Source organism: Dermochelys coriacea, chromosome 18, assembly GCF_009764565.3.
Source record: "Dermochelys coriacea isolate rDerCor1 chromosome 18, rDerCor1.pri.v4, whole genome shotgun sequence".
In the NCBI taxonomy this organism is placed as follows: domain Eukaryota; kingdom Metazoa; phylum Chordata; order Testudines; family Dermochelyidae; genus Dermochelys; species Dermochelys coriacea.
The window spans coordinates 5,983,442-6,011,072 of record NC_050085.1 but is presented as its reverse complement, the minus strand read 5'-3'; the positions used below and the strand labels follow the sequence as shown (position 1 = coordinate 6,011,072).

Below are 27,631 nucleotides of genomic sequence, written 5' to 3'. Positions count from 1 at the left end.
GCCACTTAGCACCAAGAGCACTAGTGGGTTTGGATTCCCACTAAGAAAAATGTTGAGTCCCATCAAACTCATTTCACAGAGGCTGGTGAACAGCTTAGTAGATGGGAACAGCCCCAACCCAATCCTGAACTTGCAGGCCTGCCAACCAGTGAGCTGCAGGGGAACACTGCTGCATCTCATTGCCAGTTCTCTGAGCCACCTGGGACCCCTTGGGAAAATGGGTCAAAGCCCTACATATTTCTGTGCTTCTTTGGCTCCATTTAAGCCTCATTTCCTTTGCACTAAGCCCTGTTAATGTGCAGCTTTTGGAAGAATAACCGCAGATGATAATTAAAGGAGGTAACTAGCAAATTTGAGTTTTAGTCTTTTAAGATCTTTTCTCTGCGGGCTGGGTCCTTCGCTGTCTCCAGTGGGTCGTTTGGCTCTTGACCAGATGTCAGCCGTGCTTTAGCTCCTGGCTTCTGGCTCAGGGCACACGGTTCTGGCCCAGCTCTGGGATAAATAGCGATGCAGAGCGAGATTAAGATGAGGGCTAGATAAACGAGGGCAATCAGTTCCTGGCCGCTCTGGGGTAAACCGTGGTGGAAGGGATTGTGGTAGAGGAGGAGAATGAATGAATGATCTCAACAGAGATTTGGGGAAACCAGAAGTCCTCAGGGCATTTTATGGAAGGGAGGAGAAGTTTCCTGTGGAAGCCCCACAGAACCTACCTCAGCCACACCCTTGCAGCCTTGGTGGCACCCGCATCGACCTGGCAGACAAAAGTTGTCCCAGATGATGTGCTTTGCTCAGCCAGAGGGGGCGCTGCTGAGTGAGTGACAGAAGGGATTCACTCCCTTCCCAGTTGTCCAGCTTCGCCCATCTCAGGGAGCCACAGAGACCAAGACTTGAACTCAGGTTTCTATTGGGAGCAGCGGAGAGGGGAGCATGCGGAGCTGCTGGGCTGAAGGTTCAAGCCCTACCTTGCACCCCACCATCAGCACATCCTGCTGTTCCATCCTAGATCCAATGCAGAAGCACTGGGTTTGCTGTCCTGCCCAATCCCTGCCCAAGAAGCTCACAGATGTTTCCACCTCTCAGCTGCGTTGATCTGGATGGAGAGGTGAGGTCTCCTTTGATGATAGGACTGAGGGTGATGCTTTGGCCCCTGCCCACATGCTGAACTCCCCCCCAGGATCCCCTGTGGGCCCTGGGCTTTCCCACACACTACGTTTCCTGCAGGCTCCCGGACCAGCCCCAGGCAGGTGCCAGAATACTTGGGAAAACTGATTGGAACAGGGCAAGAAAAACTCCGGTTGCTAGAAGGATGAAAGGGGAAGGGGAAGGCGAATGGGCTTGCTAGTGTGCCAAGATAAGTTGCCACTTAGCGGGGTCACGAGTCCATGGCCTATGTTTACCCACTGGCCTCTCAGGGTGTGAAAGGGTGGAGAGGGCGTCCTCATGAATGGCCCCTTGTGTGCAGGGATAACTCTGGTGAAATGGGGCTGCTTCCAGGGCCCCCATGGCTCAGCCCCTCCCTGTGTCCACTCCAAGGCTGCCAGGTGGGTGCCAAGTACCTTCCTGGCCACGCCCCCCTCTGTGGCCACTCCCCCTGCCATTGAAAGGAGCGACACAATTGGATAGTCTCTTCCCCCTCCATAACACTGTCAATCAACCTTTTTCTGAATGAATAAAATGTAAAGTGACTCAGTGACCCTGGTCCTGTTTAACTCTTTCCTCCCTGCACTCTGCTGTCTTTTCACAGTGAAAGCTGTCACATGACTGCAGGAGCTGGGGTTTTAAGAAAAGCACCAAATACCACAAGACTTGCACTAAAATCATTGCATAATGACAGGTTTCAGAGTAGCAGCTATGTTATTCTGTATTCGCAAAAAGAAAAGGAGGACTTGTGGCACCTTAGAGACTAACAAATTTATTAGAGCATAAGCTTTCGTGAGCTACAGCTCACTTCATCGGATGCATTTGAAATTTCCACCAAATGCATCCGATGAAGTGAGCTGTAGCTCACGAAAGCTTATGCTCTAATAAATTTGTTAGTCTCTAAGGTGCCACAAGTACTCCTTTTCTTTTTACTAAAATCATTGGCATGGGCAATCCTGGCATAGGTCCAGAGCCCAGGGTGGGAATAGCCCAGGGAGCAGCCGGTCAAGATCAAAGGCCTCAGCAGAGCTGATCGGGCCTGGGAAGGCACGCAGGTAGGAAGGCAGACTGGACCATCAAGGAATGTTGCAGAGAAGGATGGAGGTGCGGCAGACAAGCTGTTGGGACTAGCAAAGCAGAGGCTGCTGCTGCTCAGAAATAGAAAGAGGCATTGGCAGAGTTAGGATGGGGCAGGCTGGAATAGCGAGGCTGTTGCAGGGCAGGCATATGGGGGAAGGTCCCAAGGCACCTGGCTCTAACTTGGTAACTTCCTCACTTAGACGGACAAGAGAAATCAAACTTGGAATTCCAAACCAAAAATAGCAAGAGACCCGGCAAATAGCAGGGGAGTCTCTGGCACCAAACCCAGAGATCAAGGTGTGGCTGGCAAACCCCAGGCAGGCGGGAGTTACAGTTACACTTGCTGGCTAATGGGTAGGATTTTGCAGGAATTTACTTCAAAGGCTTCCGTGAAACGTGCTGATCCAGGCAGGAAGTCACGTCTGTGATGCTCACCTTGAAAGCAACTGGAGCCGACAGCAGATTGCATGAGGGGAGAGAAAGAGCAGCAATTAATTATCGCACGGGGACTTTCTGCACAGGGACTTCAAACGCAGCTCAGTGCAATGAGCTGCTGCACCCACTCAGATGTTAGCAGAGCCAGCTGTGCCCGCTTGTTACTCCCCATCCGAGCACTAGCAGGGGGAGCAAGGGGATCATGCTCCATCTGGGCTCGATAATCCTGGAGCCAGGGATACTGCAGGTACTATCTTGGCGTTTTACAATCCTACTCATGTGGCAGAGGATCTCTTGCCCTGCAGGGTGAATTCCATTGAATGACACCGAGTTCCTGTAAAAAATGACACTCCCTCCCTTGAGGACTGGAAGCTTTCTGAACCTCAGGACCGTAGCAGCTCTGCAAACTGCTCCACAACCCTGGGACTGCACCTCACTGCTGTTTGGCAGCCCCTCTACGATTCCAGTCCTGGGGTCCCCACACACATCTCTGCCGACGCCCCTCAATCCTGACCTCCAGCTCCTGCTAGTCCAGTCCTGAGTTTCCTGCTCCCAACAGCTGTCAGTGCACCTCAGTCCTGATCTGAATCACACTCTGCACATCTAGTTCCTGAACCTCATTGATCTTTGCTTGGCACTTTGCAGGGACAAGTCTGGTCCCCACTGAAGGCTGTGGAGCAGCATCTCATATCTAACCAAGGGCAGAATTCAGCCCATACAACGCTCAGTTTTGTACTAAATCCACGCTGCTCTATGTCAGCTATGGAAAGGAGATAAGAGGGGATGCAACCTTTTTTACCCTGCACAATGTTGCTGAAAAAATGTTGCAATTTCATGTTAGACAATTACGTGATGCAAGATGAAGCTACCTGGTTCACACTGAAAACATGGGACATTAGAAACTTCCCACAGTCCTGAATTTTTTGAGCAGTTTGTGGGTATTGCTTGAAAACAGGATCAGTTCAGAATGCAGGGGAGCCTCATTCCTGAACGCAGCCCCACACTCCCAGCCACATTTCAAAACTTTTCTTCTTCTTCTTCTTATCAGATTGAACCCTTTGGGGTGAGCCCTCAAATGAAACATGAAAACCTTGATTTTGTCCTGGGATTTTACATGTTATTCCAGCTAGATCCTCACCCCCCAAATTAGTAGTAGTATATTGCATCGAGGGCCCTCAGACAGGGCTCAAGGACGGATTGTGCTACCAGTAATACAAAGACAGTTCCTGCCCTCAGGAACTCACAGTGTAGGAGCTAGACCAAACGTGATTGAGAAACGGTGGGAGGACTAGGTAACAGCAGGGAACGGGGCGAGTGTGCAGTGGAAAAGTCACGATGGTCTCTGCAGTCACAGGTTAACTTCCAGGTCTGGAAGTCACATCTTACAGTGATTTATTTGGGCTGCCCATCCTGCGAACCCCAGATGCATTGAACTCTACGGAAGCCAGCTGGGCCTCAGTCCTGGTGCTAATTGCATGCAGGCTGCCACACAAAGCCTCTTGGACTTTAATAGGAAGGCATCAAATGGTGGGATCAGAGTCTTTCCTGCTGGAACCAAACTGGCAGGATCAGGCCCAGCTGTAGTATGCTTTCCACTTGAATAAACCCCACTGGGGTGACAGGCCCTGCAGCAGCTAGGAGCTCAAGGCAAACCCTCGGAGGCTTGACTAGGCCATGATAAGGGATCATGGGACGTTATCATAATTCACGCCTCCCGGAATGGTGTTGCCATCACATTACACTTCCCAATACACTAAACACGAGGTTAAGGCTGGAGTTTTACGAGTGCTTTGTCGGCTCGGAATGGCATTCAGCACCTCGGGCCCTTCCCTGGACTTTATGGGAGAGTTCCTTCTTCATTAGGGTTTATGGTGGCAGCATAAATACCACCCTCGATTATTTTTTATAAGGCTCACCTATAATCTTTCATTTGTAAAGGCTGTTTGGAAGGGGCCCTTGGGGGGCTGTTCTCAGCTGGTCAGAGTGCAGGACTGGGGGCTACATCGGCTCGATATAAAATCACAAATACATAGTAGGGAATGATCCCACCGCGCCGTCTGTTGGTAGGATGGGTCCTAGTGCTAGGGAATGGATTCTGATCTCATGTCACCTGCTGGTCCCAGTGCTCAAGAACAAGGTTAAGCATGTGAACAGCCCCCTGGATCTTTGCACGACTAATTCTGGGCTTAAAGCTGGTATCACTGTAGCCAGCACCTTTTGTGAAGCCAGCCAAAGTGGGAGCCCCAGTCGGCCCAATGTCTTGAGTCTCCTCAAGCCCACCCTCAGCCATCACTCCAGGGAAGTTGGTGGAGTCACACCAGTGTCTGTGGAACAATTGGCCTCAAGAGCAGAATCACACAAAAATCAGCCTCCCCAGAGAAGTCAGGACCTGCTTGCCCCCTGGCTTTGCTCTGGTGTTGCTTCACTGCCTGCCGTGGAGTGATTCCTTCCGGTTTACAGGGGTGAGACACTGATGACTGGGTCAAATAGAATTTCAGTGGAATTTTCAGGCTGCTTTGGAGGGTTCGCATGACACGTTGCGTTGAGAGAGCAGCACATGGGGTGATTTTTCTGAAGCGCTTGGGGCCGGTGTTTCAAGTGTTCGGCATCCAGTACCAGAGCTGGATTTTAAAAAGTGCTCTGCCCCCAGCATGCTGAGTGCGTTTACAGGCTAGGTTCTGATTCTGAGTACTGGACCGGGCAGGTTTGAAAATCCAGGCCATAGTGCAAGTTCTGCCCCAGGCATTTAAAAAAAAAAAACAAAAAAACAAAGCTGTACTCAGCTGCAGGGGAAATGATGAGACATTAAAAAAAAAAAGATTTCTGAGCAGGTGAAAAGAAAGTCAATATCTCAGTGTATCAGTGTGAATTACATCAAGGGAGTGTGGAAAGTTTGCTGGAGGATTAGAATATTACAAGGACATTTCCTCCCAATTATTTGTCTCCTTTGAACTAAACTCTGTGAGTGTGTGTGTGTGGTCGGGCGCTAGTGGGAGGAGAGGGAGGATATTTCTGTGTGTGTACCAGGAGTCCAGCTGCAAAAGGGTGCGAGATCTCTTAAATACATTCTACTTTGACACCCAAATGTGTCCTTGTCCCTAAGGAGGAGGGGGGATGGACAGCATTTCTCATCTTGCTCTGTTCCCAAGGATCTACCATATGCCCCCACCCGAAGCTTTGCTGCCCAGTAGAAGAATTCCCCCCCCCATGGGGTGAACAGGATGGCACCGAGATGAGAGGTGATAAAAGATCAAAGCTCCTGGGGGCAAACGCGCTCGGTCTCATTACACCCCGTTGCTCACTCATTTTGGTGCTGTCTCTTTAAGGCATTCCTCAGGGCGTGGCTTGGGTGACATCAGCTCAGGGCATGAATGAACAGGACTGAAGTTTCCCACAAACTCCCATTCAGTTGCTCATGGCAGGAGGGCGCAGATAAGGAACCAGCCGCCGCCGGAGACACTCGGGTCTTCCCAGCCTCGCCCGAGGGCCCGAAGCTAGAACCATGAAAGGCGGATGGGCACAAGCGCCCGTCTACATCGCCCTCCTGCTGCTCCCCAGCGCCCTGCTCGGCTCCCGGGCCAAAGAAGGTAAGAGCCAGGCTTTGCCCCTGGCTTTTTAAGCCTTGTTCCGCCAGATGCAATTGATGTGCCGGGTCCCACCCCTCCCGCCGGCCCCTTGGAAACTCGGCGCCCCTTGCTGGGGGGGGGGGACACGAGTGTCTGTCCCTTGCCTTTATCTCGGGTTGATCCGCCGCCCATCGCCCCGCGTGGGGCCCCCGACCCGTGTGTGGGGCAGAGAGGGGCTGAGAACCGAGGCCGTGGCCACGACAGGGGGCTGTGGCCCCGGCTGTGAGTGGGGGGCCGGAGCTGGCTTGGCCCGGGGCGGAATCCGGAGGGGCCCGAAGGGAAAACGCGTCGCGGGAAAGATTTGCAGGGCACCGGGCGAGTTTGATAAACCCCCGTCGGCACCTCGCTGTCTCACAGGCAGGTTGTTTTAGCGGCGCGTGGGATTGGGTGTGACTCCGGATCGGGAGGAGCGCTCAGACCAGCGCGGACCTTGGCGGATTGACTGGGAGCGGGCATTAGCGAGGAGGCACATTTCGGCCAGCAGAGGCTGGGAAGTGTCACGCGTGGGGGCTGTCCGGTGCAGGAGCCTGCTGCCGGGGTAGGTGGGGGAGACTCGCCCCGGGTGAATGGATTTTCCCCGGCTTCAAATACCCGGGGAAAGGCGAGAGGGCCCTTCTGCCTGCTCCGATTCTTTGTAAGCCCCTGGCGCCCGGGAGAAGTCGCGATTGCCCCACTTCGCCCAGGGCGGCTGATTCAGGGCGATGTCACTCTTGGGCTGGAAGTGCGAGCAGTGACACCTCGGTTACACAACCGCCTGGCTCGCCCCGATGACAGGGCCAGGCAGGAGGGGAGGGGGCTGACTCACTGGTCGGAAGGTGCATGAGGTGTTGCGTTGCATGGTGTGAACCATTAAAGGGTGTGTATGGGGGGGAGGGGGGCTTTCCTTATTTTGTCCAGAAGATTCCTTCTTTCCATGCAGTTTTTATTGAGAGACATTATTAATGTGTGGCCTGAATGCTGCTTTTGTAAAAATGTAAATTGCATGAGTGGTCTTTCTCCTGATTTAGAAACCCCCCCAGACACACCCAGGATATATCAGAGAGAGGGCCAGATTCTGCTTTCAGTGACACCAGAATAAATCTGAAGTTACCACCACTGATTTTTAGTAAAGCTGCTCCAGATTGACTCTGGCCTTTAGCACTCTGAAGACAGAATTATTACATTCCATTTTGGGGGGGCGGCTAGAGGAAAATTGGTCCCAACTTCCAATCCGTACTTTTACCATGTAATGCTTCCAGCCAGGCGGGGCCGAGGTCCGACTCAAAGCCTTTCTGGAGTTTGGATCTAGGCTTTTGGGTTTGGGCCCATGTCTGAAACATTCCCAGCGTTCTAGGATTTCACCTACACTCCTGGGGATTGCTGCCCTGGGAGAAAAATTGAAGCAGAATTCCTGCCTTGAATATTTAGGACAATATTAAGAGTTGTTTAAAAATCAAATAAACTTTTCCCCATCCTTCACTCACCCCTTCGTGCTAAGTGATTACAATTACCAGGATAAGGGTGCTTCTAGGGGTTTGTCTTATTTCTGTGTCCTGAGTAAGCAGACGCACCTTTATACTGGTATAACTGTGCATCCATGTACTGCTTTAACGAGATCTGTTTCTAAACTGATATAGTCATCAGATGGCTACAAAACCCTGTGTGCAGACAAGCTCGCAGGGGTCAGTAACTGATCTGCGCAGTGGTCAGACTCCCACTGGCTTTGAGCTTTGGCCTAGGTCCAGAGAGCAACTCTGGCACGCGGCTTGGCAGCTCCCTGGGATGGCTCCCAACTTCTGATCAGCTCCAGATTCAGCTCAGAACTTTCCCAACGCATGGTGCTGTTCCGATCTGGCGTTTGAGTTCTCTCCATTATAGAGATCTGGGGCTACTTGCGAAATTCCCACCTAGAACTGAACGTTGGGATCAAGGATGTTTGTCTGGACCCGTCTTTCATTCAAAGAAGCCATTAGAAAAGGGAGCAGCTGTATCGAACTCTGAAATTTTGTAAGTGTGTATCTTAGAAAAAAAAAAGTGTTGTAAAGAAATCCAAACCGTCAGCGTGGGCACATGACACCAGGATGGTTTTGGTCCGATGCTGAGTTATTGGATTTCTTTTAAAAAACCAAGCCGAATGTGGCTTAGGCATGGAATAATATGCACACTTGGGCAGATGGGCTCAGTAATTGCCCAGAAAGAAGCATAAGAATCTATCGTGTAAATAGTGATTTAAGGCAACCCCCCCAACAATTTAATAGCAGCTTCTAATTTGGGGTGCTTGGATTTTTAAGTACTCAGCAGAGGAGCTTGGTTTTGGTTTTTTTTGGTTTTGGGTGCCCAGGTTTTGTATTGCTGCCTCTCAGGTTGGCCACCCACAACTAGTAGCCGCTTTTGGCTATTAGACCATCCTTAAAACCAGGCATCGCTACATCAGCTTCCCCAGGCAGCTTGATTCGCTCCCCCCCCCCCCGAGAAGAAGCCGCTGGAAGGTAGCTGCAGTTTTTCAGATTAACGTTTGCGTTTGTTGTTTTCCAAGTGCCAAAAGTAATTGGTGTTTAATGTGGACTAATCTCTTGCCAAATTGCAGTTTCCAATTAACATAGCTGTGGAATAGAAGAGGGCTCCTTACTCAGTAAACTCCCAAGGTCTATTTTTATGCTTTTTATGCTGCAATATACCAGTGAAATCAGCTATTTTAAGAACACGGGCTTTCAATCAGTCCTTGGGCTATAACCTTAGAAGTATATGCAAGGGTGAAATTCTCCTCTCCGATCTGCATGACGGATCTTGACAGTACTATTCTATTCCCCCTCGGAGTAACGATTCTGCATTAAGGAAAAAACCTGGAGTTCCTCCATATGTAAGGAGAGCAAAACATGCTAGAAGAAGTCCACAGTAGAGGGGCCAGAGGAGACCTTTGCCATTAGTCCAGAGCGATGTTATTACAGATAAGGTACTCTGAGGGTCTGAATGCAGATCTACAAAACTGGAGAGCTAATCCTACTCTGACAACCGGCTCCCTTTCGGGGCTGGGCTGCATTGGCTAGAATACGGTAGGTAATTCTCCACCAAAGATAGAAGCTATAGTGTAGACAGGTCTCAGGTGTTCTCAGTGGGGCAACGCATGCGGTGGGGGAGGTGTCCCATTTTATCAGCCTTTGTGGTCTTGAGCAGATCACTTAACTTCTCAAATAAGATTTTTTCTTTGTTGATTTAATGTTTTTAATAGTCAATTAAGACAGATTAAACAAGACACTGAAAAGGGAGGGGGAGAAAGGATTAAAATGTGGGGGAGGGGGAGGAATGGGGGGAATCTCTTTCAGCCTGTGAAAGCTTTGCCTGGATGACAGCACAAGCACAGACAGACAGACAGACTATGACTGGGGTTTTTTCCCCCTCCTGCGTAAAACACTTAAAAGGCAACTTGAAGATAAAACCTCGGAGCTGGGGCTGCTTCAGTGACCAGGCTCGGCCTGCTGAGATGTTTGTATTATTCACATCGCCTTCCGAATAGATTGGAGCGGGAGATAGTTAAAGTTACAGAGCATGTATGGCAGTTGGGGGAGCTTTGCTCACTGAGGTCCCGATCCGCCACATACTGAAGTCAAGGAAAGCACTAAGCTCAGATCTTCAAAGGTATTTTGGTTCCTAACTCCCACTGGAAGTTAGGAACCTAGATCCTTTTGGGAATCGGGGCCTAAATGCCCCCAAAGTCAAATGGGATTTAAACTGGGCTGAAACTGGTGCTTGCAAAGGCTGGGGCTCTGAGTCAAGAGATCCGGGTTCCAGGCTCTGCCATAGATTCACTGTGCAGCATCACTGCCTCGCTCCGTGCCTCAGTTTCCCCAGTAGAGGCATGGGGGAGCAATCAGCCCTGCCCTGTCAGCTACAAAACGGGGCGATAATTCTGGGAGATTCAGATGAATCTTTGCAAAGCGCTGGAGAGGGGGGAAGATAAATGGGTGAAGAAAGCAGACAAAACAGCACCATCCAGCGCCCTGCAATGACGGGGATGGAAACCAGCTGAGCCCACCTTTGCATATAAATAAGCCAATGGGGTTTGCGTTAGCTGGGCAGATTGAAATCCCCGGTGAGATGTCGACTCCATGCACAGCCCGGTTTCTGAGTTCCCATGCAGCCAGCTCCTCCGGGCTGGGGGTTCCTGCCGAGGGCCGTGTTGGTGACTCGCCAGGAGCTGTACACCACACCCGGTTTGCCTGTGGATTGCAGCCACCCTTATCTTTCATATGGAGGCGCGGCTGGCGGAGGGGCAGGTCCCAGCACGCGATATAGCAATGCTGAGCGGGTCGGGCTGGGAAACAGGACGCTAGGATGGGTCGCCTCCATATGCTGCAAGGGGAGGGTGGTGGTGCCCCAGGAATCTTGTTGGGTTAAGAGATAGCCAGCCCCTTTCAGGAGTGCAGGGCCCAGATCGGGACGTGAGGAGACGCAGGGTGGTGACGTTAAGCGGCATGGGCTGAGTTAATTAGTGTGGGGACCAGAGGGAACCCCAGCGTCTGTATGCAGCTGGCAGCCTGGAGGATGAATCCTTTTTGTGTTTATCACAGGCTCTCCTGTGTTTACAATGCTAAACTCTCCTCCCAACAGCTGCCCAGCTCAGGGGTGTTGCTCACGAGACCCGCCCCGTCCCAAGCACATGGGAGCGCACATGGGAGCTCGGCACACAGGAGAAAGCCCCTGTATCAGACCAGTCATCAGCGTGTCTTTAACTCCTTGGCTGGTCCTTCAAAACCTGCAGTGACTTGACAGGTGCAACCTGCAGCCGGAGCAGGAGGGTGTGCCCTCTCCCTGCGTGGGCCAGGGGCTCGTCCCTGCTGCTAGCCAATATGCAGGGGGGTGGGACTGGTATTCGGGCTGAGAACTCTCCAACTCAGCTCGCTGCCGTGGTACGAGATCCTGGCTGTGCCTTGCCTCACTGCCACGGGGGAGGAGGGGGCCTGGGGGTGCAGGAGAGCCGGGAGAGACCTCCTGTGTCAGGGAGTGTATTCGGATCGGACCTGCAGCACTAGCCTTCCACATCCTTTATTCCTGCACAGATTGGGGTGCTGGCACCTGGATCAAAGAGATGGGGTGGAGGGAGCCTGTGGAGCTGGGCTGTCCCATGTTAGCCGGGTGGGCCCAAACCCCATCCCCAAGCTCCCTAATGGGGCTCTTCTTAGCCACGGGTTCATTTGCCTCTGGATTAAAGGCATTTCCAGCCCTAGGTCTGGGGCCCAAAGGCAGGTAGCAAAAGATGGATCCACAGAACCAAAGGGGGCTCGCTGCCCAGCCTGCTTCCCAGATCCAGTCCACTCCACGGATCCACCCTATACTTGCCCCAATCCAGGGACCTGCCCTTAACTGCACCACTGCAGGCAGTGCAGAGGGGGCGCTCGGCTGGGTATAAGCAGGGAACTGTGAAGAAGAAATGGGGTCTGGAGCAACCTTCAGCAACTGCCCTGGGTGGGAGCCGAAATGCAGGAGCTTGTTGGAAAAGCAGGGCCCAAGCTGGGTCACGTGTGGGGGGTGCAACAGGGCTTAGGGACTCCCTGGGGTGCAGGGCGTGGATTGCCTGATCTGTTTGGTCCTCCTGCAATCCAGCCCCACCAAGGAGCCGTCCAGTTAGCTCTGAGGGGACATCAACACTGTGATAAAACGCAGCCACAGGTCTTGCGGCCTGGGTCTGCTGTCTCGGGCTGCAGGACTATAAAACTGCAGTGTAGACGTTCAGGCTCGGCCTGGTGCCTGGCGTCAGAGACCCCTCAGCCTGGGCATCTACACTGTTGTCCAGCCCTGTGAGCCGGAGTCAGCTGACCCGGGCCAGCCGCGGGACTTTCAGTGCCACGTAGCCCTACCCTGAGACGTCGAGGCAGGGAGCATGCCCATGCCGCAGGCAGAGTCCAGCTCTTTCCGCTCCAAACCTCCCTCCCCAGAAGCCAGCTGGTGGGTAGCAGGAGTTGCAGGCACTTTGGGAGGAGCAGAGGCCCTGCTGTTTCTCATGCCCACCTGGCGGGGCTGGCAAGGGGGCATGTTTCTTTAAGGGAAGTTGGAGCAGGGTGATCTGGCCAGTGCTGCTTTATAGAGGGAGGGAGGGTGGGCATGGAGCCAGCTCTGCTGCCCTGGGAGAATAACCATAAAGAGATTTCCTCCACCATCCCAGCAATGAGTTAGAGCGGGATGGGCTGGGGGACCGCAGCCCGTCCCACGCGACCTGGGGCCCCTCGGTGTCCAGGCTGCAGCCCTGGCACCGAGACCTCAGGCCTGGCGCTCCTCCCCCTGACTGCCCCTGGCTTGTACAGATCTGGGGGGGGGGGAGAGTCGGGCCCCTTCCCCAGCCTGAATCCTGGGTTCCTTAACAGCATGAGCCCGGAGCCCATGGGGTGCATGCGCTTCTGGCCTGCCCCCGATGCCCTCCACCGCTCGCTCAGAGATCCCTGATGCTAACACATTCCTGACTGGCTGATTCACCGGGGCTTGGCAGGGCCCTGATGGGCTGGGTAATTGCTTCCGTTCAGGCCTGGGCCGCTCGCCCTTTGATTTCACTGCCTCAGTCATGCGGCTGCTGGGTTATTTATTTTTCTTTCCTTCTTTCCTTCCTCTTTTCAAACCTATCTGGTTTGGACCTATCTGGACCTTGGCAGGTCCCAGCCTCCGCCCCTGTGCTGATGGGGACAGGAGGCTCCGGCCCCGGCATGTCTGAACATGTCTTGTGAGGGTTTGGCTGGCTGAGGATAGGGGCTGGCCATGGCAGATCCGATCACTGGCCAGTCAAGGCCAACAGTGGCCAGTGCCTGAGGCTACCTGTCTGTAATGTGTCTATGCAATGGTGCAGTGCTCCAACTGGTGCGGTTGGGGGTGTATTTCTTTCCTGACCCCTGTGCCATGATCTGCCTTGTTGTCATTACCTTCACTTTGCATGGCTCCAGTTTTCACTTGTGGTTGCAAAATAGACTCGTTCTCTCAAAGACTCCCAACCACAATGTTTGCCTTGATGAGGAAAGATGGCCTTGTGGTGAAAGCCCTGGGCTGAGACTCAGGAGGGCTGGCTTTTAGTCCCAGCTTTTCCACAGGCTCCCTGGATGATCTTAGGCAAGTCATTTACTCCTTCTGAGCCTCAGTTTCCCCACTTTAGAATGAGGGTAATCACACTCCCCTAATCACACTCAGAGGGTTATGAGGGTAAATCTGTCGGTAATGAATTAAGAAGGACTTAGAGTGATGAGGCTGCGGAAATGCTTAGAAATCCTGCAGCTGTGAGTTACACAGGTTGGCAGTATGGTGTGTGAAGATGGGAGGGTCTTGTGGTTACAGCAATGGTTTTAGGAGCCAGAGCTAGGAAAATGGGGGTTACCCCCTCCCCACCCCAGTCTTTCTTCCAGGCATAGATATCACCAAGCAAGGCCTAGCTCCTGGGGCTGATTCTGCTCTCACTCCCAGTGGTGTAAAGCAGGAAGGCAATGGGGTTATAGTGCTGCAAGTCAGGGACTAAGCAAGAGCAGAATGAGTGGGGTGAGGCTTCCTCCAGCAATCCTAGCCCAGCGCATGTGCTGAGACCTGGAGAATGGAGACAGACACCCTCCACCCCCACCCCGTTCCAAGCCCCCTTGGAGGCAACAGGGTTGGTTTGCAAGCTGCAATGTAATGTTAATGAATGGTTTGCAGCCTTGGCAGCTGCGAGCAGCCACTGGATCCAAACTGGCGTCTGGAAGAGATTTTGTTCCCCCAGCGCCGTGGCTTCTTTTCACACAGTGGAAAAAAATCTGGAGAATGGGAGCACTAAAGAGGAAAACTCTGGAGGCGACAGGGATCATGCCTGTTTGGGGTGAAGGACCAGCGAGTCGGGGTGGGCGTGCAGCAGGAAGAGCTGAATTGGATGCTGCCAGCACAGGAGTTAGCAGAGCAAAGGGGCATCCTGCCTGCTATCCTGTCTCCGAAGCCGCATGCTTCCAAGAAAGGCATCAGACTTGCTACTGCAGTGATAGGGGGAGGAAATTTCTGCCTGACCTCTGCTGAGCTGGTGCCCTGAAGCATGAGGGCTGATAGCTTCGTAATCCTTATACCAGCCAGCGCAGATTCATCTCTGGCATAACACCATTGACTTCACAGGGGTTATGCCAGGGATGATTTGGCCCTATTGTCTAACCCGACCTGGCTTTCTCTTAGCTGTGAGCAGAACTGGGCCGGCCTGACTTTTGCCGAAACCTCCCTCCTGCACCTTTGGATCCTCTGCCCTTTCCTCTCAGGCTGCCGCCCTGTTCCTAAATAAAAAGCCTCTAGCTTGTTAGTTAGCTGTTCAGGTAATGGGAATGAGGGCAAATAAAAAAGCAGCCCTGAGATAAGCGCGAGATAAGGGTGCTGGTGTCTCCACCCTGATGGTGACTGCCCAGCACTGGGGCCATAATGCTCCTGCAGCCCCTGCAGCTTTGGGGACCCAGCCTAAAGGTGCGGGGAAGAGTAGAGGCCAAGGCCAAAGGAGGCAGGTGCCTGCGTTGAGAGGTTACTCCTGGGCAGAGCTGTCCTGCTCTGGCTCTGCGCTGAGCTGCAGGGCCACCCAGATTTCGTATTGCCCCGCTCCGGGGAACAGCCACCATTGGCCCCTTGGCTTAGCCAGAGCAGGGAGCCAAGCGCTTGTCGCGGCAAGGGCTGAGCTGAGCCATGGGGCTGGGCCCTTTATGGTCCCTTGTGGTGCCCGCAGGAGGCGCGAGAGGTTTGTTTAAAACAAAAGTTGCCGGGCGTGGCTGCTGGATCTTTAACAAAGAGGCGTTTTCTCCCCACTGCACAGCCGGTGTTTGGCGTTAAATAGGTGTGAATGAAACCAGCCTCTGGCCTTGCACCCTCTCTCACACCTGTGCAAAGTGCTACGCCACTGTGCGAGAGTGGAGGGTTCTGATCTGGGGGGCTTTTGCCCCCGCGGCTAGGCTCAGAGCATGCGCCAGACATTTGGTTGTCTGTTGGTGGGATGAGGTGCCTGCGGCTGGGTTGTATATTCCCCCTCCCCTGGTCTAACCGCGTTTGTTTGCTTTCCCTTTCAGTTGTCCTGCTGGATTTTGCCAAAGCCCACGGGGAGCTCGGCTGGCTGACCCATCCCTATGGGAAGGGGGTAAGTCTGAATCCCTAGCGCTAGGCGGGAGCTCTCAGGGCAGGGGAGGGGCTCACTCCATAGATCTGCTCCTGATTCACCCTCAGGTTAGCGAGAGGAGAATCCGCTTCGACATCCGTTGGAAGGCACAGGACACAGGAGGTGCCCATGCCTCAATTGGTGACCAGACCCTCTGGGAGTAGCAGCCAGGGCTTAGGGAATTCTTTGCCTTTCCTTTCTGGATCCTGCCCACCCTCAATTCAATTTAAATCCAGAGTAACCACTCTAGTGTAAACGACAGCAGAATCTGGCCCAGCAATGCTGGCTAGTGATGGGTGGGGAGCTTTTCAAACTCAGCCCTCTCCTCGAGAGGGAGTGCCCAGCTCTGCCATTGGAGTAGCACGTGATGTGAATTGGGTGGGCTGTACAGGGTACATTTGCTTTAAACATAACATGGGCCCAGGGCCAAAGCACAAGGTGGGGGGAGGGGTGGTTTGTCCTCCATAAGCAGGTTCGGTTTATTGTCCATAGATGGAAGATGGGCGTTGTGATCTCGTCCGTGATCTCAGGGGGGCTGGGAAGAAGGCTGGGCACCCCCGGGGCTTTGGGTGGTGGCTTTAGGGGCTCACCGCAATCACTGCTTTATCGCAGCCCCTTTTTAAAGTTGATCAGGTCAGTTCAAACCAATCCATGCGTGACTCCGGCCCTTTGAGAGCCCCTTTGCTGTGATGAGCTCAAAGCACTTTTCAGTCTGGATTAACCTCCCTGCCCCCACCCCATTTACACTGGTGAGGTAGGTCACTGTGATTGTCCCCTTGTACAGATTGGGAAACTGAGGCACAGGGAGGGGAAGAGATGTGCTCACATCCCGAGCCAGTGGAAAAGTCAGAAATTAAATCCTGGTCCCCTGGCTCCTGGTCCCCCTGGCTCTAACCAGACTCAGTTTCCTGGCTCCCGGTCCTCCCCGCCCCAAGTTCTAACCAGACCCAGGTTCGCTGGCTTCCGTCCCCCCACTCTAACCAGCCTCGGGACCCCTGACTCCTGGTCCCCCTGCTCTAACTGCTAGACTTTCCCCTTGAACGCTGTGGCTGGAGGCTGTAATAGTGCTGGGCTGTATCAGCGTATTTGGAGAAAATCGGCTCATCGCTGCCTGCTGGGAGGGGGCCACGTCTGGTGCCCCTGTGGGAGGCGGTGGTCAGCTCCCAGGGGAGGCTCTTGGTCAAGAAAGTGGGATGGGGATGGGAAGAAACCTGAATTCTTGGCCCTAGAGGGGGTAGAGCTGTGCTGGGGGCCTCAGGAAAGAGCCGGGCCCTGCCTGTGGGGTGGTGCACATCCCGATGCACGGAAGGCCACGGGGGGCATTTCTCCCAGCAAGGAGCCGAAGATCAGTCTCTGGAAGGAAGGCATGGCCTTGCTTGGCAGGCCTCTGTGGTGGGGTCTTTGGAAGCGATGTAGGCTAGAGATCAGAGTCCTATTGTTGCGGAGGGCGGGGCGCTGCACTTACTGACTAAGACCAGACCCCCAGTGGGAGTTAGGCACCTATGAGGATCTGGGCTTGAGTGTACACAGGCAGACCAACCCTGTACTGCCCCAGTGCCTTCACCCCCCATCCATTGACCCTTCCTCTATATGGCCCGAGGTCGCACATCCTGGGCCAGGCGCTGAGCTCCGGCCATCCGGCGTGCCACCACCGATGCTAGAGAGACTGCTCTGGATTTCCCTGAGGTCATTGGGATCAGAGCCTGCCCCCCCTCCCCATTTCCTTGATCAGGGAGCAGAGATCGAGGTGGGGGGGTTATACTCTGGGGCCCCCCGCGGTCACCCCATTGCAGGGGGATGCGGCGCATGTGGGGCTAAGCGCCAGCTGCGGGGTATCAGCCTAGCTGTGTGGGGAGGTCCAAGGCCAGAATAGCAGGGGCAAGTCTGCAGTGGGGCTGCAGAAGTGAGTGGCTTCGGCACAACGGGGGGTGCGGCACCTAGGGCCAGCATAGCAGGTCGGTGCACTGGGGATGGGCCGGAGGGCGGCTGGAGCTCTCAACACACTCTGAACGTTGTCTTGGGGGATCTCTTCTCCGGCCCTGCCGGACTGCCAGGAAACATTCCAGCCCCGGGCTCCCCAGGGAGAGCCACATGGAGTGGGCAGGGGACAAGGAGGCCAGGGGGGTGCCATATGGGATCAGATATCCCTTGTTTGCAGCAGTGCAGAAACCCCCAGGCTGGCTGCCCTTTCCTCTTCCTCCATCAACCCCAACCTGAGCAGCTATTTGTTTTGGTCTTTCCTGGCAGGTTTCCTATCTGCTGCCCTCCCGTGGGCCATGTCAGGAGGTTAATTGGCCAGTGTGTTCTGCCCTCCGTCCGCCCGCAGGACTGTGCTGACAAGTTAATCCCCTGGGTTTGTTAAACCTCGGCTGTTTCCAAGAGCCAGGTGGAATCCGGCCGCAGCCCCAGCCCCGCCTGCCTCTCCCAGACACCGCCTCCACCCCAGCCATGCTGACAGCCTGATCTCGCTCCCAGTGGAAAGATACTCACTGATGTCAAGGAGCGCTGGGATCAGAGTGTCCTTGGCTGGCCAGGCTTCCCAGGAATGGGATGAGATTTAATTTAATTTCCAGCATCTGGAATAATTTGGGAGCAGCGTCCCCACCACCCCCCCATGGACGGGGTGAGAACTGGTCGACAGCGCTGGCTCCAGCAGGGAGCGGGCAGCTTGGTCTGAGCTCTGTGTTTGCACTTTGCAGGCTTGTGTTGGGCACCCAGAATCAGAGGCCCCTTAATAATGTGGGGCCTGAACTGCCACAAGCCTCAGTTTCTCCACCTGTAAAACCAAGGTTGGTCTCTTGACCTGACGAGCGCACAGGAGGGTCGAGGGTCAATATCCATCAATGGACAATGGCAGTGTGTCTGTAGGAGGCCAGGATAGGCAGCGGAGGGGGCGGGCATGGGGCGAGCACACTGAGACCGGGTGTAATTGCAGGGCGGTATTGGGATCAAATCGCCCGTGGCTGCCTTCGGTTGCAGGGCGGAGCCGAGGTAGATGCTGGGTTCACCAGGTCCCAGCTCCCCGCTTCAGGGCATGAGCCAACCTCCAGCTGAGGGGGTCAGGAAGAAACTTAGCCAGGGGCCCTGCAGGGTTTCTTGCACCTTCTTCTGACCATCCGATAGAGGAGCTGGGCTGGCAGTGCCTAGGCTCTAGCCCATGTTGCTCTCATGTAACCCCTCGTCTCCCCCGGGCAGTGGGACCTCCTCCAGAACGTCATGAACGAATCCCTCATCTACATCTACTCAGTCTGCAACGTGATGGAAGGCGACCAGGACAACTGGCTGCGGACCAACTGGATCTACCGCAGCGAGGCTGAGCGCATCTTCATCGAGCTGAAGTTCACGGTGCGGGACTGCAACAGCTTCCCGGGTGGGGCCAGCTCCTGCAAGGAGACCTTCAACCTGTACTACACTGAGTCAGACGTGGACTACGGCACCAACTTCCAGAAGCGCCAGTTCAGGAAGATCGCCACCATTGCGCCCGACGAGATCACCGTGCGCGACGACTTCGCCTCCCGCAACGTCAAGCTCAACATGGAGGTGCGCTCAGTGGGGCCTCTGAGCCGCAAGGGCTTCTACCTGGCCTTCCAGGACATCGGGGCCTGTGTGGCCCTGCTCTCCGTCCGCATCTACTACAAGAAGTGCCCCAGCGTGCTGCAGAACATGGCGCTCTTCCCCGAGACCATCGCTGGCGCCGACTCACAGGTGCTGGCCAAGGTCGGGGGCACGTGCGTGGAGGACGCGGTGGCCAGCGAGGAGCCCAGCATGCATTGCAACTCGGACGGGGAATGGCTGGTGCCCATCGGGCAGTGCCTGTGTCGGGAGGGCTACGAGAAAGTGGAGGAGAGCTGCAAAGGTAAGGGCGTCCGGACGGGGGTGCGCGTGGGGGGGTGGCGGGGGGGAAGATCTCGTGTGTACGAGGCTGCTGGGGCTGGCGCAGCATAGGCAGGGGCTGTGCAGAACTCCCCAGTCGATACCAGTGTTATTGAGGGCTCCCACACTCAGCTCTGCTGGTGCCCCCCAGTGCCCCCTGCTGGTGGCCCCCCCCCCGATCTGCACCCCCCCCACCTCCACCTCGCTTTCCTGGCTATTCCAGCCCTGAGCGCCCTCTTACCCCCCCAATCTAGTGATGCCTCTCAGTCCTGACCCAGCCCCCAGTCTTCCCAGCCCTGGACCTGGGCATTGACAATCAACCTCAACCCTGACCTGTGGCCACGTGACATCTCAGCCCTGGGCTCTCCACACAACTCTGCTGATGGCCCTGAACCCTGCCCCGCAGCCCCCCTCCTCTCCCAGCCCTGGGCAAATGCTTCTATTTCCATTCATTCTCTTCTCTGCCCTGCTCCCCTTGGGGGCGCCCCACTGGGCCGGGTCTCAAGGCTGTTTCCCTGCTCCGGGAGGGGCACCAGCAAGCCGGAGAGCAGAGATCTGAGCCTCCCTGATAAAACCCTCCTAAACAATAGGCATCAGTGTTGGGAGCGGTGGGGGAGGGGGCAGGGGGTCCGGCCATGGAGCAGATGCCTGTGCCGGCCTGGCAGCTCCCTCATGACATGAGTGGTGAGGAATGCTGTGGGAGAGGGGCCGGCAGGATAAACCCTGGCAATGCAAAAAGTGGTGCTGGGGGGTAGGGGGGAGCTCAGACCTTGGCAGGGTGGAATCGACCCCCCCAATCCCCTCCCACACATACCTGCTGTCGACCCTTGACAGCTTGGGGGACTCTGGGGTCCCCCAGGTCAAGGAGCAGGGAAGGGTTTGATTTATGGGGATTAGCTGCAAACAAAGCAGCCACGAGTCCAGGGACAGTGGGGTCGGGGTGGGGGTGGGGGATGGAGCCGTTCTGCGGGGTAGGGGGCTAAAAACCCAGGCCATGTCCCGCTTGGTGCTGGGGCTGTTCTTCCTAGCCCAGCACGTCCCCCAGAGACACCCCCTGGGTGTCTATTGGCCCTGGGTGTCTTTTTGCCACCACCCCCCCAGACAAGCCCAACATGGGCAGCAGCCTGGCATGCCCCTGCCCCAGTGCCCCCCGGAGGGATCCCTCTAGGAGAGACTCCACGGCCCGTTCAGTCCTCAGCTGCCCAGCTGCTGTCAGCTCCTTGCCTTGGGCCTGAGAAATATCGGCCGCCAGGTGCGGGAGAGGAGCGGAGTACGGAGCCCTGCTCCGCCCTGGTGTCTGTGGGGGCCTGAGCCGCATCTGGGCTCTGGATTGGCCCCCCTCCCTGGATCAGGGCCTCGCCGGCCCCACAGGAGGGCAGTTAAAGTGCCAGGGGTGAGCCCCGCCTTCGCAGGGAGCTCGCATGCGTCAGTGGGATCCCCCGGCTGGGAGTTGTGCAGGAGCGCTCGCAGTTATGTCACAACTGACAGCTGCTGGGATCCAGCTGTTCCCCTCACCTTGGGCTGCTTGTGCCCTCGTTCCAGCACCACTGCCCGGCTTTGCGGCTCAACCCCCCGGATGGTGGGGCTCATGGGCCGTGCAGGGCCTACGCCCTCTCCCCCTGCCGTGGCCGCCCGGCTCCCTCTGGCCCAGCTGGGTGAGGATGGTGTTGAGCCCTCGCATGGCCCAAGAGCCCCCTGGCCGGGCAGTGGGAGCCAGGATGGGGGGGAAGGGAGCTGCCCTCTCCCACCCTGAATTGCTGAGGCCGGGGGGGCTGCTAACGGCCATCCTGTCTTAGTACGGCCTCGGCCAGCTCTGCAGCCCAAAGGAGCCTCTTGACTTCAAACCACAGGCTCCTGGGGCTCCATTTTCTCCCCAGCTTCCCTTGTGCAAAGGGGGAGCTTGACAGGTCAATGCATCAGGCTCCCTCCGACACCTGCCTTGGGTCACAAGTGACTCGAGTTTGTTGGTCTCAGCCCTACTCTTGGAGGGGAAGGTGTGCTTGGGGACCTTCAGGGATGGGCCCAGGACTGTTGGAGCAGGGGTGGGGTGTGGGTTGGCATTGTCCTTACAGTCCCTGAGCCCAGTTAAGCTACGATTCCCTCTGTGTCTGGAGAACTTCACCCAAGGAGAAGCCAGGTGTGTCTGGGTGTCTGAGGATTGGGGTGGGGGGTGTCTTTGGATCTTGCTGCCTGCGTCGGAGACAAGGGGTCTCTGGCAGTTAGCAAGGAGGTTGAGTGGCAGCTATAAATTGCCCCAGCCTTGTGACCCCGGAGCTGGGAGAACCAATCTGCCTTTTCCAGGGGCTCCAGGGAAGCAGCAATAAATTGGGAAGTGCCTTTCCCCAGCTTCCTTCTCGGGGACTGCAGAGGGCACCAGCTTCCATCCCAGGTGCACTGTCTTCTGGCCGGGTTCCCCGGCTGCTGGGAGCAGGTGGGCTGGGATCAAGGCCTTGGGGTCCTGGTGCTGAAGTCTCTCTGGAGATTCAGCTCTTTCAGATGTGTGCCCCCGAGTCAGGAACAGAGGGTTGTGTCTCTGCTTTGTACACAGGAGAATCCTTGGGCTATAACAGCAGTGGGGGGCTCAGCGTGATTGAGGGGGGCTGGCAGAGCTGTGGATGGGGAGCTCAGGGCTGGGATAGCAGGAGGCTGCGGGTCGAGATTGAGGGGCACTGGCAGAACTGCCCACATGGGGCCCACGCGTGGAATGGCAGAGTTGTGGGTGGGGAGCCCAGGGCTGGGATCGCTGGGGGCTGCGGGTCAGGATTGAGGGGTGCTGGCAGGAAGCCCAAACGTGGACTGGCAGAGCTGTGTGGGGAAGCTTGTCCCACCCCTGCCTGGGCCATGCCTGGCTTAGTCCAGGGTTGTCACAAGGCGAGTCCAACCATGTCACAGGCTGGTCAGCCACCCCTGAGTTGTGGGGACTCTGCCCTGGAGAAGGGCACAGAGGGTCAGGGCCTGGGTCATAGACCCCCGAAGTTAAAGGGAGCTTTGTGCCAACTCAGACCCTGCCCGGTGCTGAGCCAGCCATGGCTGCTGTCAGTGGGAGGGGAGGGCGCTGGGCCACAGTATTATCCTGGGATCCTAACCATGGCCTTGGGCGCTCCCACAGACAGCCTTGGACCTGCGAGTCCAGGGGAGAAAGCAGCCGGATAAGGGGTGATGGCAAAGCAGGAAGCTGGGGTTCACCCCCCACCCCAAGTTTACCTGGGGGGGCACTGTGAGCAGAGGGGCCTTCACAACCCACACACAGAACATGCCATGAGAGGGGGCACCATCTACTGCCAGCCCCTGCTCCCTGCAGAGCTCAGCCTTCCCGGGGGCGGAGAGGAAGGGAATGAAACAAACGGGAGATAAAGGGTTGGGGGCTGGAGAGGGAGTGGGAGGGGCCCCCTCCATTTTGTTGGGGTCAGGAATGTGACGGGAGATAATTCATGGGTTTGCATAAAGCTTCCGTTCAGTGCCGGATCTCCAGCCGGATAAGGAGCCTTCCAGCACCGTGGGCGCTCTGTGTAACCGATTCCATTGCCTGATACCGGCGGTTATCGCGCCTTCCTCCCACCCTGGCTGGATACGTCCCAGCGTTAGCGGGGCCTGGGCTCTGGCATTGCAGGGGAAGATAGAGGGGAATCTAGCTGTGCCTTTTCAAACAATGATCGGCTCCCTGCACTTTGCTGTTTGCCAGTGGGCCGTGATGGAGTTGGGGTCAGGGACAACCTGGCCAGCTCGGTCTCCGGTGGACACAGCTCCACTCCCGAGTGCAGGGAAATCCGCTTGGTAAGCCTGGCCCCTTGGGTGATGGCAGCTCCTTCCTGAAATGCACAGCCTGGTGCTGCAAGGGGCAGGCTGGAATCAGCTGGCGAGGCCCTGGATTCCTGGGGGGCATGAGCGGTGCAGCCATGTGCGTGCGTGTGAGTGACCCTGTCTCACCCTGTGACCCCTTCACTCAAGCTATAGGGCCCGGGTGCAGCCCCCCACCCCCGGGGTGCCAGTCTTGGGGGGCAGCCCTGTGTTGTCACAGGAGCACTAGGCTTGGCCCAGGATGGGGGATGGGGAGAAGTTCCCCATTGAGCCCGCTTCTGTTAGAAGCACAGATCAGCCTGGTGTGTAGCCATTGAGGAGGGGATTAGGGGGCAAAGGCGGATCTCAGAGGGCCTGTACTGTCCCCCCTTCCCAAGCCAACAACCAAAGGAAAAGCGTTGTTCATACAGACTCCTCTCCCTCTCCCCGGCCCGTAGAGGGCTCTCTGGCCCCTCCCCAGTACTGCAGAGGTCACCCCAGAACTGCAGACCATGTACCCCCTTCCCTCAAGGCCAGGCTTGACCGTGGCGTAGGCCCAGTGGGTCACCATGGTGACAGCATCCTTGCTGCCCTCCAGTCCCCTCTGCCTCCAGCTGGTACATGAGGGGAGCAAGCGGCAGCTCCCTGGGGTGGGGTGGGCCAGACCCCCCAGGGTAGCTGTCATCAGCCAAAGCCCAAACCACCCCATGCTGACATTAGGTGGGACTCTGCTCTCTTCCACTCCTCCTCATTCTTTCTTCATCAGCTTCGCAAAGGGATATGCATAGTGCCCCCTTTCCATTCCCGGGCACGCTGAGAGAAGCTTTAGGGCAGGGCCCTGCAGTGCTCCCCCCGGCAATGCACCCTCATTCATCCTGCCCCCCTCCCCTGGCTGAGTCTGCTTGCCCCAGTGCCTTGGTAGCCAGGTGCCAGCTGCACAGCGAGACCCAGCGGAGAGTGCCTGGGCACCAAAGCACGTGTGCGGAGTGTAGTTGCGCAAGCATTCCCCAGGGCATGTCCCGTGCCAGCCGGCCTGGCTTGCTGGTGCCACCCACTTGAGCCCCCGACCCTTTGGCATTGACAGATGTCTTCCCTCCTCTCCTGGGCAGCACGGTGCCTGCTTCCCCCTCCCCCATGTTCTTGTTTGTCAGCCACACTCCATCCGTCTTCCTCTCATGCCTTACTTGTGTTTTCCCCTCCCTCCCCCAGCCCATCCGCCACCCCCCATCGTCCTGGGAAAACAAGACTTGCTAAGGGTTTGCACCCCCTCCCCAGTGCAAACACTAGCTCTCTATGCTTGCTGAATGGAGGCATTGTGTCTGCAGGAGTGTGTATGTGTGTGTGTTGGGGGGGGTATAGGGACCCTGCCTTCTGATGGTCTCCCTCATTAAGTCAGACAGCCCTTTGGGACTGTGACCCGTGCGGGCTGATGCCTCCCTTTGTCCTAGGCAGGCCCTGCTCTTCCTGCTGTCTCTTGTGGTGAGTCAGACGTGCTTAACTGACAGGCCCTGCAGTGGGTGTCCTTGGCCTTTTGGGGGTCCCCTGCCAGCTGGGGTGGAGCGAGTCCTGACCACAAGGTCCAGATGTGGCTCACAGAAATCCAGCACCCAGAGCGCGGCTGCCCCTTCATTTGAGCCCAGTGGTGCAGCCTGCAGAGACTCCAGGCCACAGCGTGCAGGGCAGGATGGCTGCCCACTGGTGCAGCTCCGCCAGTATCATGGGGGAGCACGGCACGATAGACGCTGGCGTCACCCTGGGCTGCCCCTTTGTTTGGCGCCAGGTGGAGCATTGCATGCTGGGACTCGTAGTCTCTATGGGCCATCCCTCTGTAGGAACGATGGCAATTGGGTTCACTAGTGCCTTGCCTGGGAGCCCAGGAGGCCTTCAGATGGGCAGAGCTTGGGTGACCGGGACGTAACCGTTCCACACTCCTCCCCCCACCCCCAGCCAGCTCACAGCAGTTACCTGAAGAAGGCTACAGTGTTATGGGGGCTACCCCAAAGGTTGGGTAGGATGGGCCCCAGCTGCTGGGGGACTATGAACCCTCAAGGAGCCTCAGTTCCTGGAGGCCCTCCATGGAAGCTCAATGGGGGGTCGTTTCTGGCATTGCATGGCAAGTGTGAGGCCTCTCTGCGTGCTTTGCGCCCGTCACTGTCTGTCTGATTCTGCCCCCTTGCCTGTAGGAGCTGAGTGCCTGCGGAGTGCCCTGCGGGCAGGGAGGGAGGGACCAGCCAGTCAGTGCTACTGGCAGGGCTGCACATCCTGGCAGTGGCTCCCAACCTGACTGGTTTCCTTGCCCTCAGGGCAGGCCAGCAAGCACCTTGCTCCCCTGGCCACTTGCCACGTGCCTGTGAGCTGCCCCTGTGATCTCTCCCTGGTCGGATGGAGGTGCTTCCTACCAAAGATGGGGGGCGGGGATGGAGAATGGAATTTGCCCTTTGTGCAGAGAGATTCTCTGACCTCTGGGAGCAGCGCCCGGAGCCTGCTGGCCTCTGTGACAGGGAGCCCAGTGAGCAGGAAACAAAGGAGTTTATCTCGGGGAATAAACACAGATATTCTTAGCCTCTCCTCCTGCTGCCAGAGTCCCACCCCCTCTCCATGAAAGCTTCACCCCCACCTTCCGTCTAGGGGACACAAAGAGGCGTCCATACCCTGTGCGTCTCACAGGGGTCTGAGTGAGTCAGACCCTGCATTCTCTATCTATCTATCTATCTATCTATCTATCTATCTATCTATCTATCTATCTACCTACCTACCTATCTATCTATCTATCTATCTCCTATGGTGAAATCTCCTTCCTTTGAAGTTTTTAAGGTCAGGCTTGACAAAGCCCTGGCTGGGATGATTTAGTTGGGGTTGGTCCTACTTTGAGCAGGGGGTTGGACTAGATGACCTCCTGAGGTCCCTTCCAACCCTAACCTTCTATGATTCTATGATTCTGTCTGTCCCCATACACTCTATCTATCTATCTATCTAATCTCAGCCATCATCAGTTTTTAATAGTTGGAAGTTAATTCCTATAAGTCTAATTGCTCCAGAGAGGCCCAGGGTCCCTCCTGCCCCCTCCCCCTCCTGTCCTGCTCTGGGGAAGGAAGCCAGCCTCTGGGCACCAGTGAAATCCTGACAGGTTTACTGCCCTATTGTTTCAAGGTGCAGCCAAAGCCACCCAGCGGGGCAAGCGGAGACCACACACGAAATAAGCAGCCTCGCTTTGGGAGAAGTGTTGTTTTTTTCTTTAACAGCCCGGGAAAAGAGGCAGTCGGGAGGGGAAACTTTCCTAACATTAGGGCTGGAGGGGTACTTAGCTGCTGTGGGGGAAGGGGTTTGTGAACATCTACAACACCCCTTCACATAACCCCCCACCACTGCGGGCACAGCACCGCTGGGCTGGCCTGCAGGCCCCTTGTTTGCTTAGCTGCCTGTAGATGGGCGCTGGGGCCAGGGCCGTCAGAGCATTTGGTCGAGATCTTTGTGTTTTTATTAAAGAAACATGACAACCGAGAGGGGGGATCAGTGCCCAGCGTCACTGCCCCAGGCAGAGTGGAGGAAAGGGCCTTCCTGAAAAGCCACGCCGTGTGGCTTCTGAAACCGCTTCCTCTTCGGATTGCTGGAGGAAGCAACCCCCACAGCCTGGGGCGGGGTGAAGAGGCGGAAATTGGGTTCCTGTGGAAAACCCAGATCGGATGGGGAATGAGTCAGGCTTCCCCCCAACCCTGCTACTCTCTTTGTTTAAAGATACCAAAGAAAAGAAACTAACTGAGTCTGCAAACAATCCCAACCCAACCATTTGGGGGGGGGGTATGTGTGTGTGGGGTAACTTAGCCTTTTGTTGTCCCATGGGGCCCCCATCACCTTGAGATAAGGCCTTGTCTACACAAGGCACTTGTGGCACTTCAACTCCGGTCTAGGTCTAGTTACAGTGGCACCACCCCCTTGTGTGCATGGCCATAATGGTAGAAAGGTGCCGTAGACTGGAATAGCTGGAGGGATGGGGAAAAAGGCACACCAGTATAAGGCACCTCTGTGCTGGTACAACTGTGTGCACACTGGGGGTTGTACTGGTATAACCATATTGGTAAAAAGTTGCCTCTCTAACTGGCAGGGTTAAAGCAGGATAAAATCATCATGTGGACGAGGACTGTGGTATCTCCCAAAACCGAGTGAAAATTAATTTGAAGCTCCGTATCTGCCCCTGATTCCCCCAGGCCAATTTCTGTGGTTTGTCAGGCACATTCTCCTGCATTTACACATGGTTTTCTCATCCCTGTTGCTGCGGAAAAAACCCCCAATGTTGGTGGGAGCCATCGCCTTGTTCTCTGTAGCGCGGTTATGATTGGGTGAAATTACAGTCAAGACGCCAAGCAGACAGTGGGGGCCCATTATGATAGGTGCTGTACAAACTGCCCAACCCCAAAGAGCTGACAGCCTAAGCGCTGTCCTCTCGTTGCATGTATCTGGGATCCGTTCCTACGCTGGGGGCTGCAGAGGGAGCGAGCTGAGCTCCTCGGGAGAGCGGGAGTCCTCATGTCAGTCAGCGGCTGCTCATTCAGGTGGGGGCCCTGAGCAGTCCCCCCTCTCAGGGTTGGCTGCAAGCCTGGAGTGG

The 27,631-nt window shown here is 56.0% G+C and overlaps 1 protein-coding gene across 2 annotated transcripts in view; it reads left to right on the top strand.

Annotated features, from left to right (window-relative positions):
* The first annotated feature begins 5,995 nt into the window (after window positions 1-5,995).
* EPHA2 (EPH receptor A2) overlaps window positions 5,996-27,631 on the top strand; it is a 36,768-nt gene continuing 15,132 nt past the window's right edge. Inside the window, exons 1-3 of one of the 2 annotated variants that reach the window (XM_038376896.2) lie at window positions 5,996-6,242; window positions 15,293-15,360; window positions 18,574-19,234. In XM_038376896.2, the coding sequence (XP_038232824.1) occupies window positions 6,158-6,242; window positions 15,293-15,360; window positions 18,574-19,234 (814 nt within the window). In that variant the 5' untranslated portion in view covers window positions 5,996-6,157. The remainder of the gene's footprint in view (window positions 6,243-15,292; window positions 15,361-18,573; window positions 19,235-27,631) is intronic. The other variant, XM_043499999.1, reaches the window with a different exon arrangement.